The 19,476-nt window shown below is 41.4% G+C and overlaps 1 protein-coding gene and 1 long non-coding RNA gene across 2 annotated transcripts in view; one reads left to right on the plus strand and one right to left on the minus strand.

Annotated features, from left to right (window-relative positions):
• Nucleotides 1-19,476, plus strand: part of LOC118977410 (uncharacterized) — a 144,058-nt gene that overhangs the window by 74,729 nt on the left and 49,853 nt on the right. The window lies entirely within an intron of this gene.
• Nucleotides 1-19,476, minus strand: part of CHST9 (carbohydrate sulfotransferase 9) — a 237,209-nt gene that overhangs the window by 34,784 nt on the left and 182,949 nt on the right. The window contains exon 5 of the mRNA XM_037032310.1: nt 5,838-5,875. Coding sequence (XP_036888205.1) covers nt 5,838-5,875 — 38 coding nt within the window. The remainder of the gene's footprint in view (nt 1-5,837; nt 5,876-19,476) is intronic.

The following is a 19,476-nucleotide window of genomic DNA, read 5'->3' on the forward strand; positions in this document are numbered from 1 at the left end:
CTTTGAGGAAAGAAAGTGATGAAGATACAAATAAATGAAATCATATACCATGTTCATAGATAGGAAGAAGTAACGTTATTAAAATGTCCATGCTACTCAAAGCAATCTATAGATTCAATGCAATTCCTGTCAAGATACCAAGGGTGTATTTCACAGAACTAGAACAAATATTCCAAAAATTATATAAAACCACAAAAGCCCCAATATTGACAGCAATCTTAAGAGAGAAGAACAAAGTTGGATGAATCGCACTACCTGATATAGAACTATACTACAAGGCCATAGTAATCAAAAAAGCATGGTATAAGAGTAAAACAGAATTATGCAAGGCCTGTCCAGAAAGTATCCATCCATGTAATATCAAAAATAGAGCTATTTATGGAAGGTGCAAGATACAAGAAACATTGTACATAGGACAGTGATGCCTCAGTCCCCTTTAAAGTAGGTAGCTTGGGATCTCACACAGTTTCCCCAATTGCCAGCAGTTGCCCCATCATATATTTTCCTGAATCTCATTGACAGTCTGAAATCTTTTCCCTTTCAAAGGTGATTTTAGTTTTGGGAAAAGCCAGAAGTTGTAGGGCACCAAATCTTGGCTGTAGGGGGGTTTGAGTCACATGGGCAATTTTATGTTTCACCAAAAATCTCTGCATGAGACATAATGCACGAGTGGGCATGTTGTTGTGATAGAGCTGTCAATCACCAGTTGCTCATAGCTGCAGCCTTCTTAATTATCTGAATAATTTCCACAAAAGAATATTTAATTTAAATGAAAAATTTGATAAAGATTTGTTGCCCTACTTGCTCAGTCATTTTGAATGTCTTGTACACACAGTACACATGCTCACTTAATGACATCTATTGCCCCCACTGAGTAGTATGGTGAAGTCATCACTGTTCACGCACATGCATTCAAGTTCATTCTGTTTTACTGCCAGGATACACCAATGTTACACAACTGTTCTTGTTTTATTAACAATGGCTGGACTTTTTCTGTACAGACCTTATAGATCAATGGAAAAGAATAGAGAGCCCAGAAATAATCCTATACCATTATGGTCAATTAATATTTGACAAAGGAAGCAAGAACATATAATATGGTAAAGGCAGTTTTTTTCAGTAAATAGTATTGGGAAAAATGGACAGACACATGCAAAAAAGCATGAAACTCGACCTTCTTACACCATACACAAGGATAAATCCAAAATGGATTAAACACTAAATGTAAAACTTGAAACCATAAAAATCCTAGAAGAAAACATAGGCAGTAAAATCTTGCACATTGCTCACAGCAATATTTTATATGATGTTTCTTTCTAGGCAAGGGAAAGAAAAGAAAGAAAAGAATCAAATGGGACTATTTCAAACTAAAGAGTTTTTGCACAGCAAAGGAACACTTCAACAACATGAAAAGATAACCTACTAAATGGGAGAACATGTTCACCAATGATAAACTTAATAAGGGGTTAATATCCAAAATTTGTAAAAAAAACCTTATAAAACTCAACACCAAAACAAACAAACAAACAGTACAATAAAAAATAGGCAAATAACTTGAATAGGCACTTCTTCAAAGAGAAGGTACAAGTAGCCAACAGATACAGGAAAAGATAGATGCTCATTGTCACCAATCATCAGGGAAACGCCAATAAAACCACAATGAGATTAGATATCACCTACCACATTTTGGGGAATCACCCTGCCTGCTTTCAGAAGCTGTAACCTCACATGGCTAAGGCTGAGTAAAGGACCTTGGGACCATAAGTCACTAAGGAGACAAAGCTTATCTCCCTGGCAGGGGCACCTCCTCTGCCCCCTTTTACTTCACCCTACTTGGTGCTGGGCAGATAACTGGTTAGTCAATGATGGGTAAGATTACTCAAGGAGAGATGACCTAAGACAGGTATGGTTGCAAAGGGGCCCTCAGGGATGGATTTGAGTGTCTATAGAAAAAGGGGGTGATGGACCCTCGCCCCTAGGCTTTGACATAGCCTGAGTCCTCATTCTGTCTGCAAGAAGTCTACTGATCTCTTGGCTGCCTTACTTCCCCAGCCTGAATTAAGCTGGAAACATGTCAGAGGGCAGGGCAGCCCTGGGCAGGAACAGGTGGTTCCTTGGGGTGATCAGGCCTAAGAAAGAATGCATAAAATCCTGTGAAAACTGCTCTGCTAAGAATGTCCTCAATTTTCTGATAAGGATCCAAGAATGAAATGAGTTTGTTCCCCAAACTTTTATGGCCCTTTAGCTCACTGACCCTGATTTAGAAGAAGCCCTCATAGTTCTTTGAATGTTATCTATTGTTTGATGATTACTACCTGACAATGATTGATGAACTTTACCTGTATTTCTGTGCAAATTAAACCCAATAAGAGCTCATTGAGGACGAGGCTCCTGGCCCTTCTCCTTTGAGAGACTGGCTACCTTTCCTCCTCAAGCAGATCATGTCTTGGTAGACTTATTCTCATCCAAGGTGGCCAGGGGGACCCTGTGCACAAAGCCCCCCCACGCCACCTGTTAGAATGGCTATCACCAACAAATCAACAAACAACAGGTGCTGGTGAGGATGGAGAGAAAAGGGAAGCCTTGTGTACCATTGGTGGGAATTCAGATTAGTATAGTCACTGTGGAAAGCTGTATGGGGTTACCTCAAAAAGTTAAAAGTGGAACTGTCTAATGACCCAACAATGCCACTTCTGGGAATATATCTGAAGAAACCCAAAACACTAATTAAGAAAAAGTATATGCAGCCCTATGTTCATTGCAGCATTATTTACTACTTACAATAGCCAAAATGTAGAAGCAACCCAAGTGCCCATCAGGAGATGAGTGGATAAAAAAGCTGTGCTACCTTCACACAATGGGATACTACTCGGCTGTACGAAAGAGGGAAATCTTACCTTTTGTGACAGCATGGATGGACCTAGACAGCATTATACTAAGTGACATAATTCAGTCAGAGAAAGACCAGGACCATATGATCTTGTTATAGAACAAACCCATGAAGGGGCAAAATACTATTACTGAATGGACCCCCCATTTTCCCAGGGTCCCCCTATACTAGGATTGCCTTTCTTGCCACCAGGGTATCATAGCTCTCAGTGCCACAGACTGGTGAAAAGGAAAGGAAGTATTTATTCAAAAGTTATACAAACTTAAATGTCTTCATTAAAATCCCAAAGTCCCTTAAAACACCCACAAATGCACATGGTCCTTCCTTCCCACCTTTGCCCAGTCTGGGGTACCATATCTCAGGAAAAGAAATAGAAGTCTGTGGCTCAGGAAGCCCTCAGTTCTTCCCAGTAATCCATGTTCCACTGGCAGGCCTCCTGAGGTTCCCAACACCATCAGCTGTGTCCCTGTGATCTCTAGTTCTTAATCCAAACCCATGTGGCACCTTCTCTTGGGCCACCAGTAAGAGTCCTTTCACCCCTTTCTTTCCTGCAGCATCTCTCCTGCATTCTTCCAGACTGCTAAGGGAGAACTCCACATCACTGCTACATCTTGGTTTCCAGCTTCCTAAGCTGCATGGCAAAGGGAGCCCCAAAGTTGCATGGTTCCTCCCCTGTGCCAAAGCTGTGTGCGTGGGTCAGACCTGTGTGGCTGCCATGCCTGGGTTTAAATCCCAGCGCCAATCTTCCTCTGCAGCCCCATTTCTGACTCTTCCCACAATGGACTACACCTGTCAACATTCTTGGATTTTTTTTCCCCTCAGCTTTTCTGGGCTGCCATAGTAAGTCCAGGCAGGCGTGGCCCTGGAGCATGGAGCCAACCATCTCCAAGCTTTCATGCGGGCACTGTAACCAGGGGGAGTTGCCTCCCACTTATATCCTAGGATATAGTCACTTCCATCCCCCTGGCTCAAAGTGTGGCCACAACCATTTAGCATATCCATGAAACCAGTTAAAAGTCATAGATATGTAAAGCAACAGTTCTAGAGGTTATTTACAAAACTGTTGGTATGCAAAATAACCCAGTGTTCCTGTTTCATGTGTCCCATCCCCTAGTTCAGACCTGTGGGGGTGAGGACATCCTAAATTTTTAACATTTTCTGGACACCCTGAGTTCTGGACCCTGTTACAAACTCCTCTTTGTGGGGGTGCTGGCTGCATCCTGTTACAATTTCACTTATATGTGGAATATGATGAACAAAATAAGCTAACAAACAAAATAGAAACAGACACATAGGTACCAAGAACAGACTGACAGCTGTCAGAGGGCAGGAAGGTTGGGGGCTGGGTAAAAGAGGTGAAGGGATTAAGCAAAAAAATCCCTTAAAACCCCCAAACGCCTCATAGACAGACAACAGTATGGTGATCACCAGAAAAAAAGGGGGAGATAGAAGAGGATAAAGGGAGAAAAAGTGGTGATGGAAGGAGATTGGAGTGGTGTGGTGAACACATGATACAAAATAGAGATGATGTATTATAGAATTGTACACCTACCTGAAACCTATATAACTTCGTGAACTAATTTCACCCCAAGAAATTCAATTAAAAACAAAAGAAGAAAACAGGTCTCTTTATAAAGAAAAGTATTTCATATGTGGCTTAAATAAATAAGAATGATGTTAATAGACTCCACTGTTTAACTGTTGTTTGGCCTTACCAAACCCCTTGAGTACATACAAACAATGGAAAATACAGTGATAAAGAAACTAAGCTGAAAGGCAAATAAACTGTTTGAAATGGCTAACTGATTTTTTCATTGCACAATGATGGCATTTTTTAAGTATTGAGAGGGCTGCTACTTCGAGTCAATATTTACACTTATATTCAAAAGCAAAATGGTACCTGAGAAGCATTAGATTGTGCCTACAGTGTAATATTTGCAGTATAGCACATTGCCAAACGACTTCACAATTTCTAAAGCTTGATGAGTTACAGGGCATCTGGCACGGATTAGTTACAACCGGGACTTAATTTGGGTGGAATGACAGTGGGGACTAGAATGGGAACTTATGTCAAGGGCCACTGGGAGAACACTTTGAAAAACGTACCCTTGAATTGTATAAATGTAGATTTATCACTCTTCCTGACCAGGGTGAGTTATAATGTATGCCCCAGGAGAGCAACAACAGCAAAAGGCATGGAGGTTTGTGTTGGTGAGTGAAACCTGAGCACAGTTTGCCCCAGGTCAGTGTCTGCATCCCCCAGTCCTAGAGGCACAGGCAGCGCTGGGAGAAACTGTAGCTGGCCTGGCCTGTGGGAGGGGCAGTGGGGGAGGGCGCCAGGCAGTGGCTGGTGAACGCCGGCCGTCCTTGGTTTGTGTGTGTGGCTGCATGTCACAAATCAATTAGTAAAAAGCCTGGATGAGAGGACAGTGACGCAGACGGGAAGACATTGAGTCACTGCGGGTAGACACCAAAGACCACAGTGGAAAGTCAACTTGTATGATTCCACGGAGAAGGGTTCAACTCTGAACTGTGTGGGAGAGGGTGACTGGGTGAATTGAAACTTGGGAAAATCACAGAGAAGAGTCGCCTTAGTTAAGGGAGAAGAAGATAAAAGTGTCTATTTGCAGCCATGATGCTGTCGATGCAGAGGTCAGGATAAGCTCAGAGGGCTGTGTACACAGCAGCAGTGGCAGAGTCCCGGTGTCCACCGCCTCCATCCTTGGGGAGGACGGTGTGGAGGGAGGCACTGAGGTGGGGAGACAAGGGAACTGCATGATCACCTCCATTTGACCGATTTTTGTGATCTCCGAAGCAATGACGCGCACATCGCTCATACCCAATAATCAGCAATGCCTTTTGTATATTTAAAAATATTTACACATGCTTAATTATTAACATTTAAAGCAGAATTATATGTTACAATTTATGAGCAGCGAGGAAATACCTTGTCGTTGATATGTTCCTGGGTTTTTTCTCTAGTCACTGAAAGAGAAAGCAAAAGGAAATTTAACATGCAAGTATGCAAATGTAGAAAATGCAGTACTAGTTTTACTTTGTTTTCACTCAAAACTCCAACAGTGGCATGGGCTCTCTGAGCAAGGATTTGTATCATGACATGAACATTTGCAATCACTCCAATAACTGGAATGAAAAAAAGAGTCAAAACCTAAAGAGACCACATTAGAGAGACAACAAAAAATGACATGGACCAGAAATGGCGATGCCAGAAGAAGGTACTAAACTGTGGCAAAGAAATGGTGAAGAGATGAAAAGGACCAAAGGAAAATTCAACCAATATCCAGTCCAAGGTCTCTGAACAATGACAACCTGTTCAGGTATGATACTACCACTGAACTCATGCAACCCTGAGGACTAGAACAGGAGATTTAAAGGGGCAGATGGGAGAAGTGTTACTTTTAAAATCTGCTGTCTTACCTGTGAAGGTGATAAAGATGTCACTAGGCTTTGTTGTTACTGGACTGTGGGAGATTAATGAAGGTACAAACTAATAGTCCTATAAATGGTATCTTGGTCAGGACAGAAGCAAGCCAGAGTAACACATAAAGGCAACATAGGAATATAACCAATAAAGATTCTAAAATAATAAACCTCAGTCATTGTGAAAATAGCCTGAGAGTGATCAACGTCATGTTTGTCTTAAACAAAAGGAAAAGAATCCTGAGTAATAGTGAATAACCAACAAACCACCAGGAAAGAGAGGAAAGAAGTAATTTTGTGGCACTGCAGTTATTATGTGCTTGTGAGACATACACATTACTAAACATGTCCTTTTAAAATTTTAGTTAAGGTAACTGTGTGGTCACATGCATTGGGAAGAAATAATACAGACAGACCCTGTCTGTGTACACTTTACCCAGTTTCCCCCAGTGGTGACACCTGAGTGACCCATGGCACAGCATCACTGACAGGATACCACATGGCCACGGGCAGGACTTAGAGCATTTCCATCACCACAAGGATGCCTCACAATGTCCTCTTATAGCTGCATCTATTCCCTCCCACCCCCACATTTTAAGCCGCCCACTCCTGGCTCTGGCTCCCTAATAAAGGAAGGGTTCATGGATTAAAATCATTAGGTGGACCACCTTAGGGCCTGAAGGTGACTACAGATGAGTTTTGCATCATACCAAATACTTGGCTTTGTGCCAGCAGCTCTTTCTGTATTAGTCCCCAATTGATTTTCCAGGAGTTTAAAGTGTCCTAATAACAGTGATTATTTTTCACCCTATTTTATTCAACATCTGTAGTACCCTAGTTCTGACTTAGGAACCTGCTACATGCTCAAAATTGTGGGAATTGACGTGAAGGGCTGAGAGTAAATGCCAGATAACTTACACCACCACGTTTTACAATTTTTCTGAAGATGAGCATTGTTTTAATGGTTCTTTTAGTGTGAATTTCCCCCAATTTCTACCATTTTCTTTCTTTAAACTACTATTTACTAAAATAAAGTTTCTTAGCACAGCTACAGTGAACATAGAGGCTTCTTGTTCGCTGCATTGCGCGGTGTGTGTAATTAGGGGTCAGGCTGGGCAGCACCGGGCGGGCTTAACCTGAGAGTACCAGTTACAGGCAGGAGCCCAGTAGGCAAACCTGGGCTGTGTCTCAGGATGACAAGATAAGCTGGACACAAGTTTTCCTGGTAAAAGTCAGAGGGGGTCCAGGGTGTGTGGCATCTGTCCAAATAAAGAAGAGGAGGGTGACTTGGTGATGTAAGTGGCGGGGAATATATTCATATTTTGGAGAGATTTAGGCACCAGAATGTAGGTAATTCAGGGAACAAGGCAGGAGCCATGCTGGGGGACTGAGAGGTAGGTAAGGCAAGGGCTCAGTGAGGGGGGTAACAGGGCAGCCTTCCTGTTTCTGAGGTCAGGGAACTGGTTGAGGGTCACAGGGACTTGGGAGGCAACTAGACCATTTCTGTGAGTTACAGCTATCTAAATATGAGAAAAATTATCTCCTCCCTTGAGCTCTGAAAACTCGCATGAATTAAAACTCATAATTATATAATTATTTTGTGGCCCTAGTCATTGTGATTGCTGCTATTGATAATCTTTTTCTCTTGTTTATGGATAATCATAGCCTGGTAGAGATGTAAGTGTTCTCTGGCCGATGCATAAAAAAAGGAGGGAATCCCACTTAAAACCTAAGTCATCCCCAAATTTATTCAAATCGTATGTGAAAAAGAGGAATGGAATTTAGGGGCTAAATTTTAACTGCATAAGCCATTGCTAATAAAAGATTAAGAAGTATGTGGTTTAGCATCTTTTAATTATTTTTTCTAGCATCTTTAATATACAATGTTTGAAATCTCTGGTTGGATCAACATTATTTTGCTCAGAGGTTTGTGGACTTTGCATACTGATTCTTTCCTGTTTCCAAGTACATTTGCTTTTAGGCTATTTTTATTCACTTTAAAGGAATTTTAATAACTTTCTGTTGACAGCATGGACAGCTGGTCTTGAGAATTAAAGAAAATTCACTTGCTGACTGAGGAAGGAAGTGACATCAATGAGCTTCTAAAGTCAGCCCAGAGGGGGAAATCGGCTTGTGAGAGAGTAGCCTTCCATTGCACTGTATTTATCGAGAGACGCCTTGAGATGCAAATTGCTGTATCAATCAAACCTATGGTGCCTACCTCCAACCAACTTAGTGCAAACTGAAGGAACACTGAGAAGAAAAAGGATGAGAATGCAGGAGCCTAGGGGCTAAGTGAATCCCGGGAGCTCAGGATCCCCCCTCTCTCTGCTGATACTTCACTCTCTGTCAAGCCGCTTTGTCTAGAAAATGAGTTTGATGTAAACTGTTGGTCGAAGCTGCCCTTTTTCTAGGACAGGCAGCTGATAAGAACATGCACTTATGTATTCATATATAGTGCAGACTTGTTACCATGTCACTTTAACCCAGAGTGCTATCAATTGCTTTTCATCCCCCACTGAGAGCTATCTGGAAGCAGGGATATTTAGGTTTCATAAACTGCCACACCCTTGACATCTTGATATTTTTTCAGTTGGTATTCATCGTTTATAACTCTACTGCAGAAAAAAGTCAGGTACCAAATCTGGACTTTAAACAGTCATCATTGTCATTGTATAATGAATGGCTTCATTCTGCACCACCATCAGAAAATTTATCTGTGGAGCTGCAGTTATCCATTTTTCTAAGATAACCATGCTGCAGGTGCATACAATGTGTATGTGTGTGAGTTGTGTATTGTGAACATGAATGCATATGTGTATATACACACACCTGTGTGCAAGATAGGAAGAAAAGTATCTGCACAAATTTTATGGTTGTAAGCCTTGGCCGGTGTGGCTCAGTGGATATAGCACTGGCCTGAGAACCAAAAGGTCACGGGTTTTTACTCCTAGTCAGGGCACATGCCTGGGTTGTGGGCCAGGTTCCCAGATGGGAGTGTGCCCCAGACAACCAATTGATGTTTTTCTCCCTCTCTTTCCTTCCCCCTTCCCCTCTCTCCAAAAATGAATAAATAAAATCTTTAAAAAATAATTTTTCTGGTTGAGCTGAAAAATCAAATCGATGACTATTTCTTAGCTCATACTAAAAAGTGTCTGAGGTGGCTATGGTGATAGTTCAATCACAGTTAAATAATTTGAGTTTGAGTTAACAATCCAGAGTCAAATAGAATTTAATTTAGCTCAGAAGATATGCATATTAATACTGGCTCCTTTTCCTTACTATAAAAATATTTGGGTATTCAATTAAAGTTTGACATCTTATGAGCTTAAATATGTAATCTGAATCACTTAAAAATATTGGTGAAGTAAAAAAGGATGGATGAGGTCTCAACACCTACAGTCTTTAGGTCTTCAGGGAAAAGGACTTTCTGAGTGTCTCCAAGCCTGGACATCCTTTGACTTTATCAAAACCCACTCTTCTGATCCCACCATGCAGTGTGTTGTAATGCATTTCTGTTCTGTACAGTAGGCTAGATGCTCTCCAGGTGTAGAAGTAAAGCAGAGGAAACATGATGAGCATGCTACAAAAGGAACCACAGGAAATCATGAGCTGTAAAGAATTGATTGGTAATTGTATGGTCAGTCAGCTGGGCCAAAAGGTACTTCAATCTCGATATAGCAGACATAAAAACATCAGCAGTAAACTCCTTTAGTGATTTTTTTTTTTGAGATCCGATGCCAAAAGCAAAGGAAACAAAAGCAAAAATAAATAGCTGGGATGACATTGAACTAAAAGGAAACCATCAATAAAATGAAAAGGAGACATATGAAATGGAAGAAAATATTTACAAGTCATATATTTGATGAGATTAATACCCAAAATATATAAAGAGCTCATATGACTCCAGAGCAAAACAACCTAACAAACATTTGATTTAAAAATGGGTAGAAGATCTGAACAGACATTTTTCAAAGAAGAGATGGCCAACAGGTACACAAAAAGATCAGAGAAATGCAAATCAAAACCACAATGAGATACCTCCTCACACCTGCTGGAATGACTGTTATCAGCAAGACAAGAAATGACAAGCATCTGTGAGACTGTGGAACAAAGGTGCGCTCACTGTTGGTCGGAATGTAAATAAAACTACCAGACGATCTAGCAATTCTGCTACTGGATATCTATCGGAAGAAAACAAAAACACTAGTTTAAAAAGATAAATGAATCCCTTTGTTCACTGCAAAATTATTTATAGTAGCCAAGATATGAAAACAATGGATAGCCTAAGAGTCCATTGATAAATGAATGAATAAAAAATGTAGAGTACCTATACAATGAAATATTATTCAGTCATAAAAAAGAATGCAATCTTGTGATTTGTGACAACATGGATAGACTTTGAAGATGTTCTGCTAAGTGAGGTAACTCAGGCAGAGAAAGATAAATACTGTATGATCTCACTTATATGTAGACTCCAAAAAAGAAACCCCAAACCACGCTCATAGTTACAGAGAACAGACTGATGGTTGCCAGTGGCAGGGGGTGGAGGGCAGAAGAAGGGACATGGTAAAGGGGATTAAAAGGTACCAAAGAAAAGGCATTTACTTATTTTATGATGAAAAGCATATCCTTTTAAAGGATGTCTTATCATATAAATAATATAAGTTCATTGTGGAAAAATGCAGATTAAAAAAGGAAATTTACAAGACCCATAATTATACAACCAGAGGAATCCTCTTAGTCTGTTTATCCAGATCTTATATTTAAATAACAAATATGTACTATATTTCTATTTTTATAAAAATTAAGGTTCAGTTTCAAAAAGGTATTTAAATCTTGACATAGTAGAAATGGTGATAGATTCACTTTCAGACTTTTCTAGTCTTGACTTTGCCACAATCAGGCCGTATGATATTTGGCAAATCACTTCACTCCTGTAGTGCATAATGACAGGGTTGGAAGTACAGACGGTCTCTAAAGTTGTTGATAGTTACTTAAGCTCTCTGGTCCCAGAGAATAAGAGAGATTAAACATTTCCACAGAATTGAAATAAGTAAGAGAAGAGGTCACATTTGGTGCGGGAGCTTGGGGGACTTCATGGAGGAGACAGCATTTGCTTTGGGTGGGATATTAACTAAGGTTGGAGGAAAGGTATTTCACACACAAGGAAAAGAATACGCAAAAGCACAGAGCCAGGAAATGCATGCGGTGTGTGCCGGGAGCAGTAACTAATTCTGCTTGACTGAAGTGTCGTCTGTATATTAGCAAGTAATAGGGACAAGGCAAACCACGCAATGATCGAGCAATATCAAGGAGAGCCCTAAATACCTAAGGAGAGATTTTGACATTTATTTACTTGGGAGCTCTAGAAGATTTTTGAGCCAGAGAGTGATTAAAACTGCTTTAAGAGATTAATCTAAGAGTTGTAAGGCTGGAGGACGGGTAGTTCTGGTCAGGGGAGGGAAGCATGTAGGTGAATGTGACAAATTGTGTGAGTCGAAAGGACTTAATTCAGGGGAGGGGCTGGGGCAGTGGAGCCGTGGTAAAAAATGAATGAAAGATGAGCAAGATTTTAAGGCTGACTACTTGGAAGAAGGTGCTCTTAGTACAAAAGTGGAGACAAGGAAAGCGGCCTAAAGAAGTGAGTTTGGTGAGTAACAGTATAGGTGGGATGATCAGCTCAGTTCGGCATTTGGTAAGTTTCAAATCCCAACCAGTAAGACATCCCGGGGAGGCAAAAGTGAGCTGGGGAAAGAGGCAACCTTCTGCCAAGGCATGATGGGGGAAGCTGTGGGGTGCAAGACTCTCTTTGAAGTATAGAGAGGGAAATCAATACCAACTTAAACTTTGAGAAATGTTTGTATTTTATCTGACTTATTTGATGCCTCACTAGGTAATGGAAAGCAAAATTTACCTCGTCTTCAGTGAACAGGACACTGCTTTCAAACTAATACTACCAGGAAGTAGCAGGTTAGGAGTTTGCTTTCAGAGCTCCGGGGTCCTGGATTTTAGTCAAAGGCTACAATTTCAATTTGCTTTTTCTTTAACACATCTAACTACTAACTGAACTCTCTGTGCATACTGATGGGGTATCCAACACATGTAATTCAGTTCCGACACCATGTACCTAGAATTAGCATCAGATCTCAAAGGTTAAGGGCTCAGTCGCATAACTCCCTGCCCCGCTGCCTGCCCCCCCCCCCCCCCCCCCCCCNCAGTTGCAAGTCCAGGTCATCACCTGTATTCCTCACACACTCATTTCAGGCTGTAGATAGGAGGTCCCCGTGACTGAATGGCCCAAAGAGTTCAGAGAAACATTTTACTTACAAGACCACCAGTTTATTTTTTAAAAGGAATATAACTCAGGAACAACCGAATTAAAGAGATGCATCGGACAAGGTATGGGGAAAGGGGATGGGGCTGCCACGCCCTCTCTGGGCACCCCAGTCTCGCAGCACCCCCACGTGCCCACCAACCTGGAAACTCTCTGAACCCTGTCCTTTGGGGTTTTTATGGAGGTTTCATTACACAGGCATGATTTTCTTCCCTCCCTCCTTCCTTCCTGCCACCTTCCCTGCCTCTTGGCCTCCTCCCTCCCTCCCTTCCTCTCCCTCCTTCTCTCCCTTCCATTTTTCCTCCTTCCTTTTTTAAAGTCATTAGCCGTGGGCTAAAGATTCAACCTCCAGCCCCCATTCCCTGGCCAGAGGTCAGGGGTGGGACTGACAGTTCCAACACTCCAACCAAGTGTTTGGTGCTCTTATCCATCAGCCCTGTCCTTAGGTGAGGTCTCCAAGTCACCTCATTAACATAACAAAAGACAACTTTATTGCGCTCAGCACTTGGGAAATCCAACAGTTTTAGAAGCTCTGTTCCAGGAACAGGGACAAAGACCAAATCTGTCCCTGTTCTTATTACAAACCACAATACCACAGAGGCGATCACAAGTTCTAGCAGGAGAAACTCAAACCAATTTCCTTATTTATTAACGGCGATCACAAGTTCTAGCAGGAGAAACTCAAACCAATTTCCTTATTTATTAACGGGTGCTTATGAAACTTTAGGATTTATGCAAGGATAGCAACCAAGCTAATGACAGAGCCGAGTGCAGAACACAGATTTTAGTAATGCCCGAGAGTGAGAACAAGTACATTAGTCCCTCCAACCCCCTTTGGGGATATGTTCCAAGACCCCCAGTAGATGCCTCAAACCTTGGGAAGTACTAAACCCTACATAAACAATGTTTTTTCCTATGAATGCATACCTATGATAAAGCTTAATTTATAATTTAGGCACAGTAAGAGATTAACAACAATAGCTAACAATAAAATGGAACAATTGTAACAATTACTGTAACAAAAGTTACGTGAATGGCTTTGGGGCCATTATCAAGTAGAAAATAAGGGTTACTTGGACGAAGCACCATGACACCAGGGCAGTTGAGCAGAAGACTACTAAGGCAGAGACTCTGGACAAAGGAGTGATTCATGTCCCCGGCAGGACATCACACTACTCAGACAGTGTGCAATTTAAAACTTATGAATTGTTTATTTCTGGAATTTTCCATTTAATATATTTGGGCTGTGGTTGGCCACAGGTAACTGAAAAGGTGGAAAGTGAAGCCATGGGTTGGGTGTGGGTGGGGGACTCCTGTAACCGGAACATCTGAAAGTGGATCTCAGTGTCTTTACTCGTTGCCTGGTGGCCTTGGGCAAACAGCAACCTTTCTGAGCTTCCTCATCTGTGAAATAAGGAGAGCAAACATATATATGCTATAGAACCATTAGTGGTAATTCAATGAGCTAACGCGAGCTAAGGGCTTAGCACAATATCTGGCATCAGTAATGACTCTAGTTCTCATTCTCCTTTATCACACCAGGTTACCCTAGCTCAGGATAAAAAAATCCAGATTGTTTAAAATCCAGATGGAAGTTGGTTTTGAATGTAGTTAAGGAGAACAACAACACATTTCAAGACAACCGAGTATTCTATTCTGGAATGACTAGAATTTATGGAAAAGAACTAGTCATATGTATTTTCAATGTCAAAAACTGAAAAATAGTCAAATTCAAATGAATAAATCATCTAGAACTTTTGCTTAGACAATTAATAAAAACAAAAATGCTTGGATTCCTATTTTTACCTTAACACAGATATCTCGATTCTGCTCTTGACCTCTGCTCCTGGGAATGACGCACAGCATGGGGGGCAGAATTTCTTGGCTCTCTTCCAGTGGGTGGGTGCAGGGACCAGCTGAGTAAAGGTAGCAAGACTTCCCGTGAGAAGTGGGGGGTCAATGTCTCTCTTAGTGAACCAATTCTTCATGTTATTTCTCATGTAAAACATGCTTTGGGAAAAAAGGTGTGCACAATTTCCTGTTTACTTTTTGATGCTTCTCAGGATGAATTATGATATGGTGCCTGAGAAAGAATTTCTCCTTGATCAAGCTTTAGACAGGTTCCTCTGGACCTTCTCCACTAGGCCTTGACCTTGACGACCCTGCCCTGTCTTTTGCCTACCTGGCCCAGTCTTAGCAAGAATCCTGCTAAGTTTAATGAGAGGCCTCCCACCTGTGAACGGGAACACCCTAGATATCTGATCAAGTTTCACATGCCCCACCTTTGATATCCAAACCCCTGGCCTGCCTTTAGCAAGAATCCTGTTAGGTCAGCTCAGGGAGAATTCCCCTACCCTGATGTCCCCCTTAGTCACTGCCCACCCACTGGCCCCCACACTCTGCTCCCAGTCTATGAATCCCTGTCTGTCCTGGCTGTGTTTAGAGGTGAGCGCAACCTCTGTCCTTGCTAATGACACCCCTGTGGCGACAGTCCTAGTCTTCCTTACTACGTTAAGTGCCAGAATAATTTTCTTCAACATATTTAACACTATTATCTGTCCAAAAAGTACTGATTTTATTAATTCATTATTAAATGTACAGATCCCATGCACTCCAACTTCTAATTATCCTTCGTGATGGCTCAAGTCACCAAGGACAAAGTCAGTGATGGGCACTGAACCTCACAATGTCGCTTGTAGTAGGATCCACATTCTTATTACAAGTAAGCTTCCCTTGAACTCCCTAAACTTTGGAAGTGGTGAGAAATATTAGCTCTGTTTTTTCAATCCGAATGGAGATTTTTGACATGGGATGCTTTTTTTCCTTCAATTTCGAGCATTTTTTAAAAAACAACACTGAGTTGGGACAGCTGGTTATTCTCAGGAAACTTTTAGGGTACTGGAGACTACACAGACAGTCCATATGATTGCTTTTTTTCAATTACCTCTTTCCCGTATGTCAACACTCACCCACTTAAGGCTAGAAGTAGCTGAAAGGATTGTTAATGGGCTATAATTGTTAGTCCGTCTCCCAGCTCTTTGTACAGGATATAAACATACCTCCCGAGAGTTTGTTTGGAAAGTGTAGATTACAGTTCTGTGGGGAGCAGGAGTGAAGGCCATGCCCTTCCCAGTGGTCCCTGGGTATGATCAGTGGTCTCACTGTGGCATGTGGTTGGGCCTGTAGCCCAGGCAGCAGAGAGCAAATGTGAGCAGGCAGCTTGTGGCTCCCAGGTAGCGCCATTTCCTATACCAAAATACTAGCTGTTTTCCTGTATAATGCCAACAGATGCTTTTACAGTATTTCATCTCCCTCACTTTTATGTATATTTTTGGCACTTTGAGGAATTTTGCCCTTTGTTTGCTTGGTTTACATTTTGGAGGTTCTAAGTTTATTTTAATTGCCCCTCCCTGCCAGGCTTGGGAGGAAAGGGCAATAGGGCAATAGGTGTCATGAAACCAATTCTGTGGTGGGAACTGTTGTTTAACACCCAAGACTGGGTAGAAATAACAAAGCTGAATGTGATCTATTATAGTTAACTCTTTTAAAATCACCTATTTATTTTACATCATTAAAATTAACAGAAAATCGTTTGATACAACTGATCAATGATAAATGATTTTATCATTTAAAATCATCAGTACAACTCTCCTTACATTTAAACACACTCAAGTGTTATGCATAAATAAGAATTTAAGGTGCTAATTTATCTCCTCTCATTGTCTTACTCATTCCATCATTCTCTCTTGACTAGGTTACAGTCATATCCAAAAGATGAGAGAATAAATTTATAAAATACAGATAAAATAAGTAAACTATAATTCTCTGCACTCCTACCATCTGTAGATAAGACCTATTAACTTTTGTAGCATACCCTTCCAGAAATTTTTCTTTTTCAAGAATATCATGTAAAACCAGTTTTAAAAGCTCTTTGTTTACTTAAATAATGTTATAAATAATTTTTGCTTGCCAATGCATATTCTCAATGTACATCATTTGAATGGCTACATAGTATTTTTAAAAATATGCCAAAGCTTCTTCAACCCCTTTTTTGTGGTGGTTTGTTTTTTTTGGGGGGGTGTTCTTTTGAGGGTGAGGAGACCTTATCCTATAGAATGCTGTGAGGAGTGCTCACATGAATACACCTTTGAATACATCCATGGCCCTGCCTTTGCACAAATTACTGGAAGTGAATTGATAGATTAAAGAGTTTTACTAGGTGTCTAGCACTAACACTATAAATATTCCTGTTAGCTTATTTCCCAGCACTTATGTCAACTCTAAATTAAAAGCAAATTGGTGGCAATATTTTAGGAAACATGCTGTTTATGAATTCTATTGTTTTGTCTTTCATTTTTTAATTGCAGAAGATAAACATTTTCATGTGTCTATTGACACTAATATTTCCTCTTGTATTCATAGTCTTGGCTCCTTTTCTAATGGAGCATTCCTCTTTCTCTTATTAACTTTTGCCTGTCTTTAATTTTTGGAATGTTTTTCCTAATTTTTTTATGTTTTTTAAAAATTTGTTGTTCAAGTACAGTTTTCTGTCTTTTACTCTCATCCTAGCCCAGCCCCCTCAGTGCGCCCCACCTCCCTCCCGTTTCCACCTTCCTCCTTGGTTTTGTCCATGTGTCCTTTATATTTGTTCCTGAAAACCCTTCCCTTTTTCCCCTGAAATTCCCTCCCCTGTCCCTTCTGGTCACTGCCAGCCCGTTCTCTACTTCAGTGTCTTTGGTTACATTTTGCTTGTTTGTTTGTTTTGTTGACCAGGTTCCTGTTAAAGGTGAGATCATATGGTATTTGTCTTTCACCGCCTGGCTTATTTCACTTAGTGTAATGCTTTCCAGTTCCATCCATGCTGTCACAAAGGGTAGTGTTTTTCCTAATTTTTAATTACATTTACTTATTTACAATTTTAGGCAATAAAAGGAGGAACCAGTGATTGCAACAGTTAGTATTTAGTGAGCACTGCCGATAACCAACACAATGCTAAGGCTGTCACATGCGCTGTTCACTTAGTCCTTCCAACAGTCTTGCTGAGGCGAGGCCATGGGCATCTCCAGTTGTGCAGGTGATGGAGCCTGGGCTTAAAGATAAGTGGCGGTGGCTAAGACTGTGGAGCTGGGAAGGGGCGAGCCCAGGCTGCTGTCATTCCTTCCCTGGTTTCTGCTCTCATTGTCAAGCTTGGAGAGGCATAGCTCTGTGTAGCTATTTAAATAACAAGGTCAGCCTGTGTGTAGGCATACAAAACAGTATCTTCATTGTATTCTCAGAACAGTGTGTATAACTAATCTGCTTTAAGCAGTAGGTATGTTTATATATAAATAAAGAAGTCAGAGGGGATACATTTGAATACTTGTTATATGTAGGGCCTGGTGGGAGCGGAGTGATACTCATTTTAATTTAGACACATCTGTTTTTTTTTTTTAAAAACTTTTATTAGAAACATGTACTATGTTGATTTAAAGAGAATAATATTTCTGTTTTGGATAAGAAGGCATGGCTGAGGCTTTGAATATGGCTTTTCTTCTTTGCACCTTGGGACAGGCATTCACTTGTTTATCTACTTGTTCGGCCATTTAAGATACATATTTGAAAGTCCGCCTTGTGCTGGTGTTGGGCTGGACATGGGCTACAGAGGGGGAAGGATACAGTCAGCCCCTCCTTGTGGTCTAACGGGCAGACCAACAGAACAATTCCAACAATTCCTCTGTTGTTAGGAATAAGGCAGGGTGCAGTCAGAACAGTGAGGAAGGAGGGCAACGTGGGCATCAGGGAGAACGTCTCAAAGCAGGTAGCGTTTCAACAAGGACATTCCTACAGAATTTTCCCTTTGCCAGTTGCTCCTGTCTCTGTAGCTGGGGCGGCCCAACTCTCCAGGGACTAACCTGGGGTCACTACATTACCTCTTGTGGTCTGTCCGCTCTATACCCCCCCCCACATTTTGGAAGTAACCCCTTTCTAAATACTACCTCCTTCACTTATTTCAAATTGAGTGTGACCCCTATTTCCTTGGGACATTCGCTGATACAGGTCAGCTTTGGCCTGCAGGCAGCTGCATCCCAGCTGGGCACTGACAGAGCTCAGAACAGCAGCATCCCTGGGTGTGGCTGGTCTGTCACCTGGGTGCTGGGGTCAAGCCCACTGCACAGGTGCCTGGTGCAACGGGGAGAAACTGGCAAGTGGGAGGTGGTAGAAGGTACTCTGTTGATGAATCAAGCAGGCACATTCTGAAGACTTCTAGAAATTATCATTGAGACATAAGGAAGTCTGAGAAACATAAGTGATCTTGTGGTAAGTCTTTTTTGCTTGTTTTAACCTCTAAGGAAGATGTTTTCTGAGAAACTTATTACTTAGAGGAGGAAAGGTAGGCTTTCATAAGTCATTTAATTTGCCCACTCATTCATCTAGCAAATACTGAGGCCCTACTAAGCACTGGGTGTTGTACTGAGGGTAAAGAGTGAACAAAATGAGTCCAAACCCTTCCCTCCCAGGGCAGATTTGAACCCAAGCCTGTCTACCCCTACATACCGTGTGCTTTCTGCTGCCTCCAGCTACCTCCCTCCAAGAATTTGATAAAAATTCCATTTTGCCAACATATCACTTAAAAGACCCCCTCCTCTGCCACTTTCAGGGACATTACATTTCATGGAGCTACTTCAGCATCTTGTTTTCCAGATACACATCTTTAGTTAAGCCCAGCAGTCTCTCCAAGCTTCCAGAACTCTGCAGACTGGTAAGTCATTACCCTGACTAGTCATGAAAGGTAATGCTGGTGCTTCTTACTGAGCTGTTGGATCTATTT

The sequence above is a fragment of the Sturnira hondurensis genome, unplaced genomic scaffold (genome assembly GCF_014824575.4).
Source record: "Sturnira hondurensis isolate 20B ecotype Veracruz unplaced genomic scaffold, ASM1482457v3 Scaffold0001872, whole genome shotgun sequence".
Lineage (NCBI taxonomy): Eukaryota > Metazoa > Chordata > Mammalia > Chiroptera > Phyllostomidae > Sturnira > Sturnira hondurensis.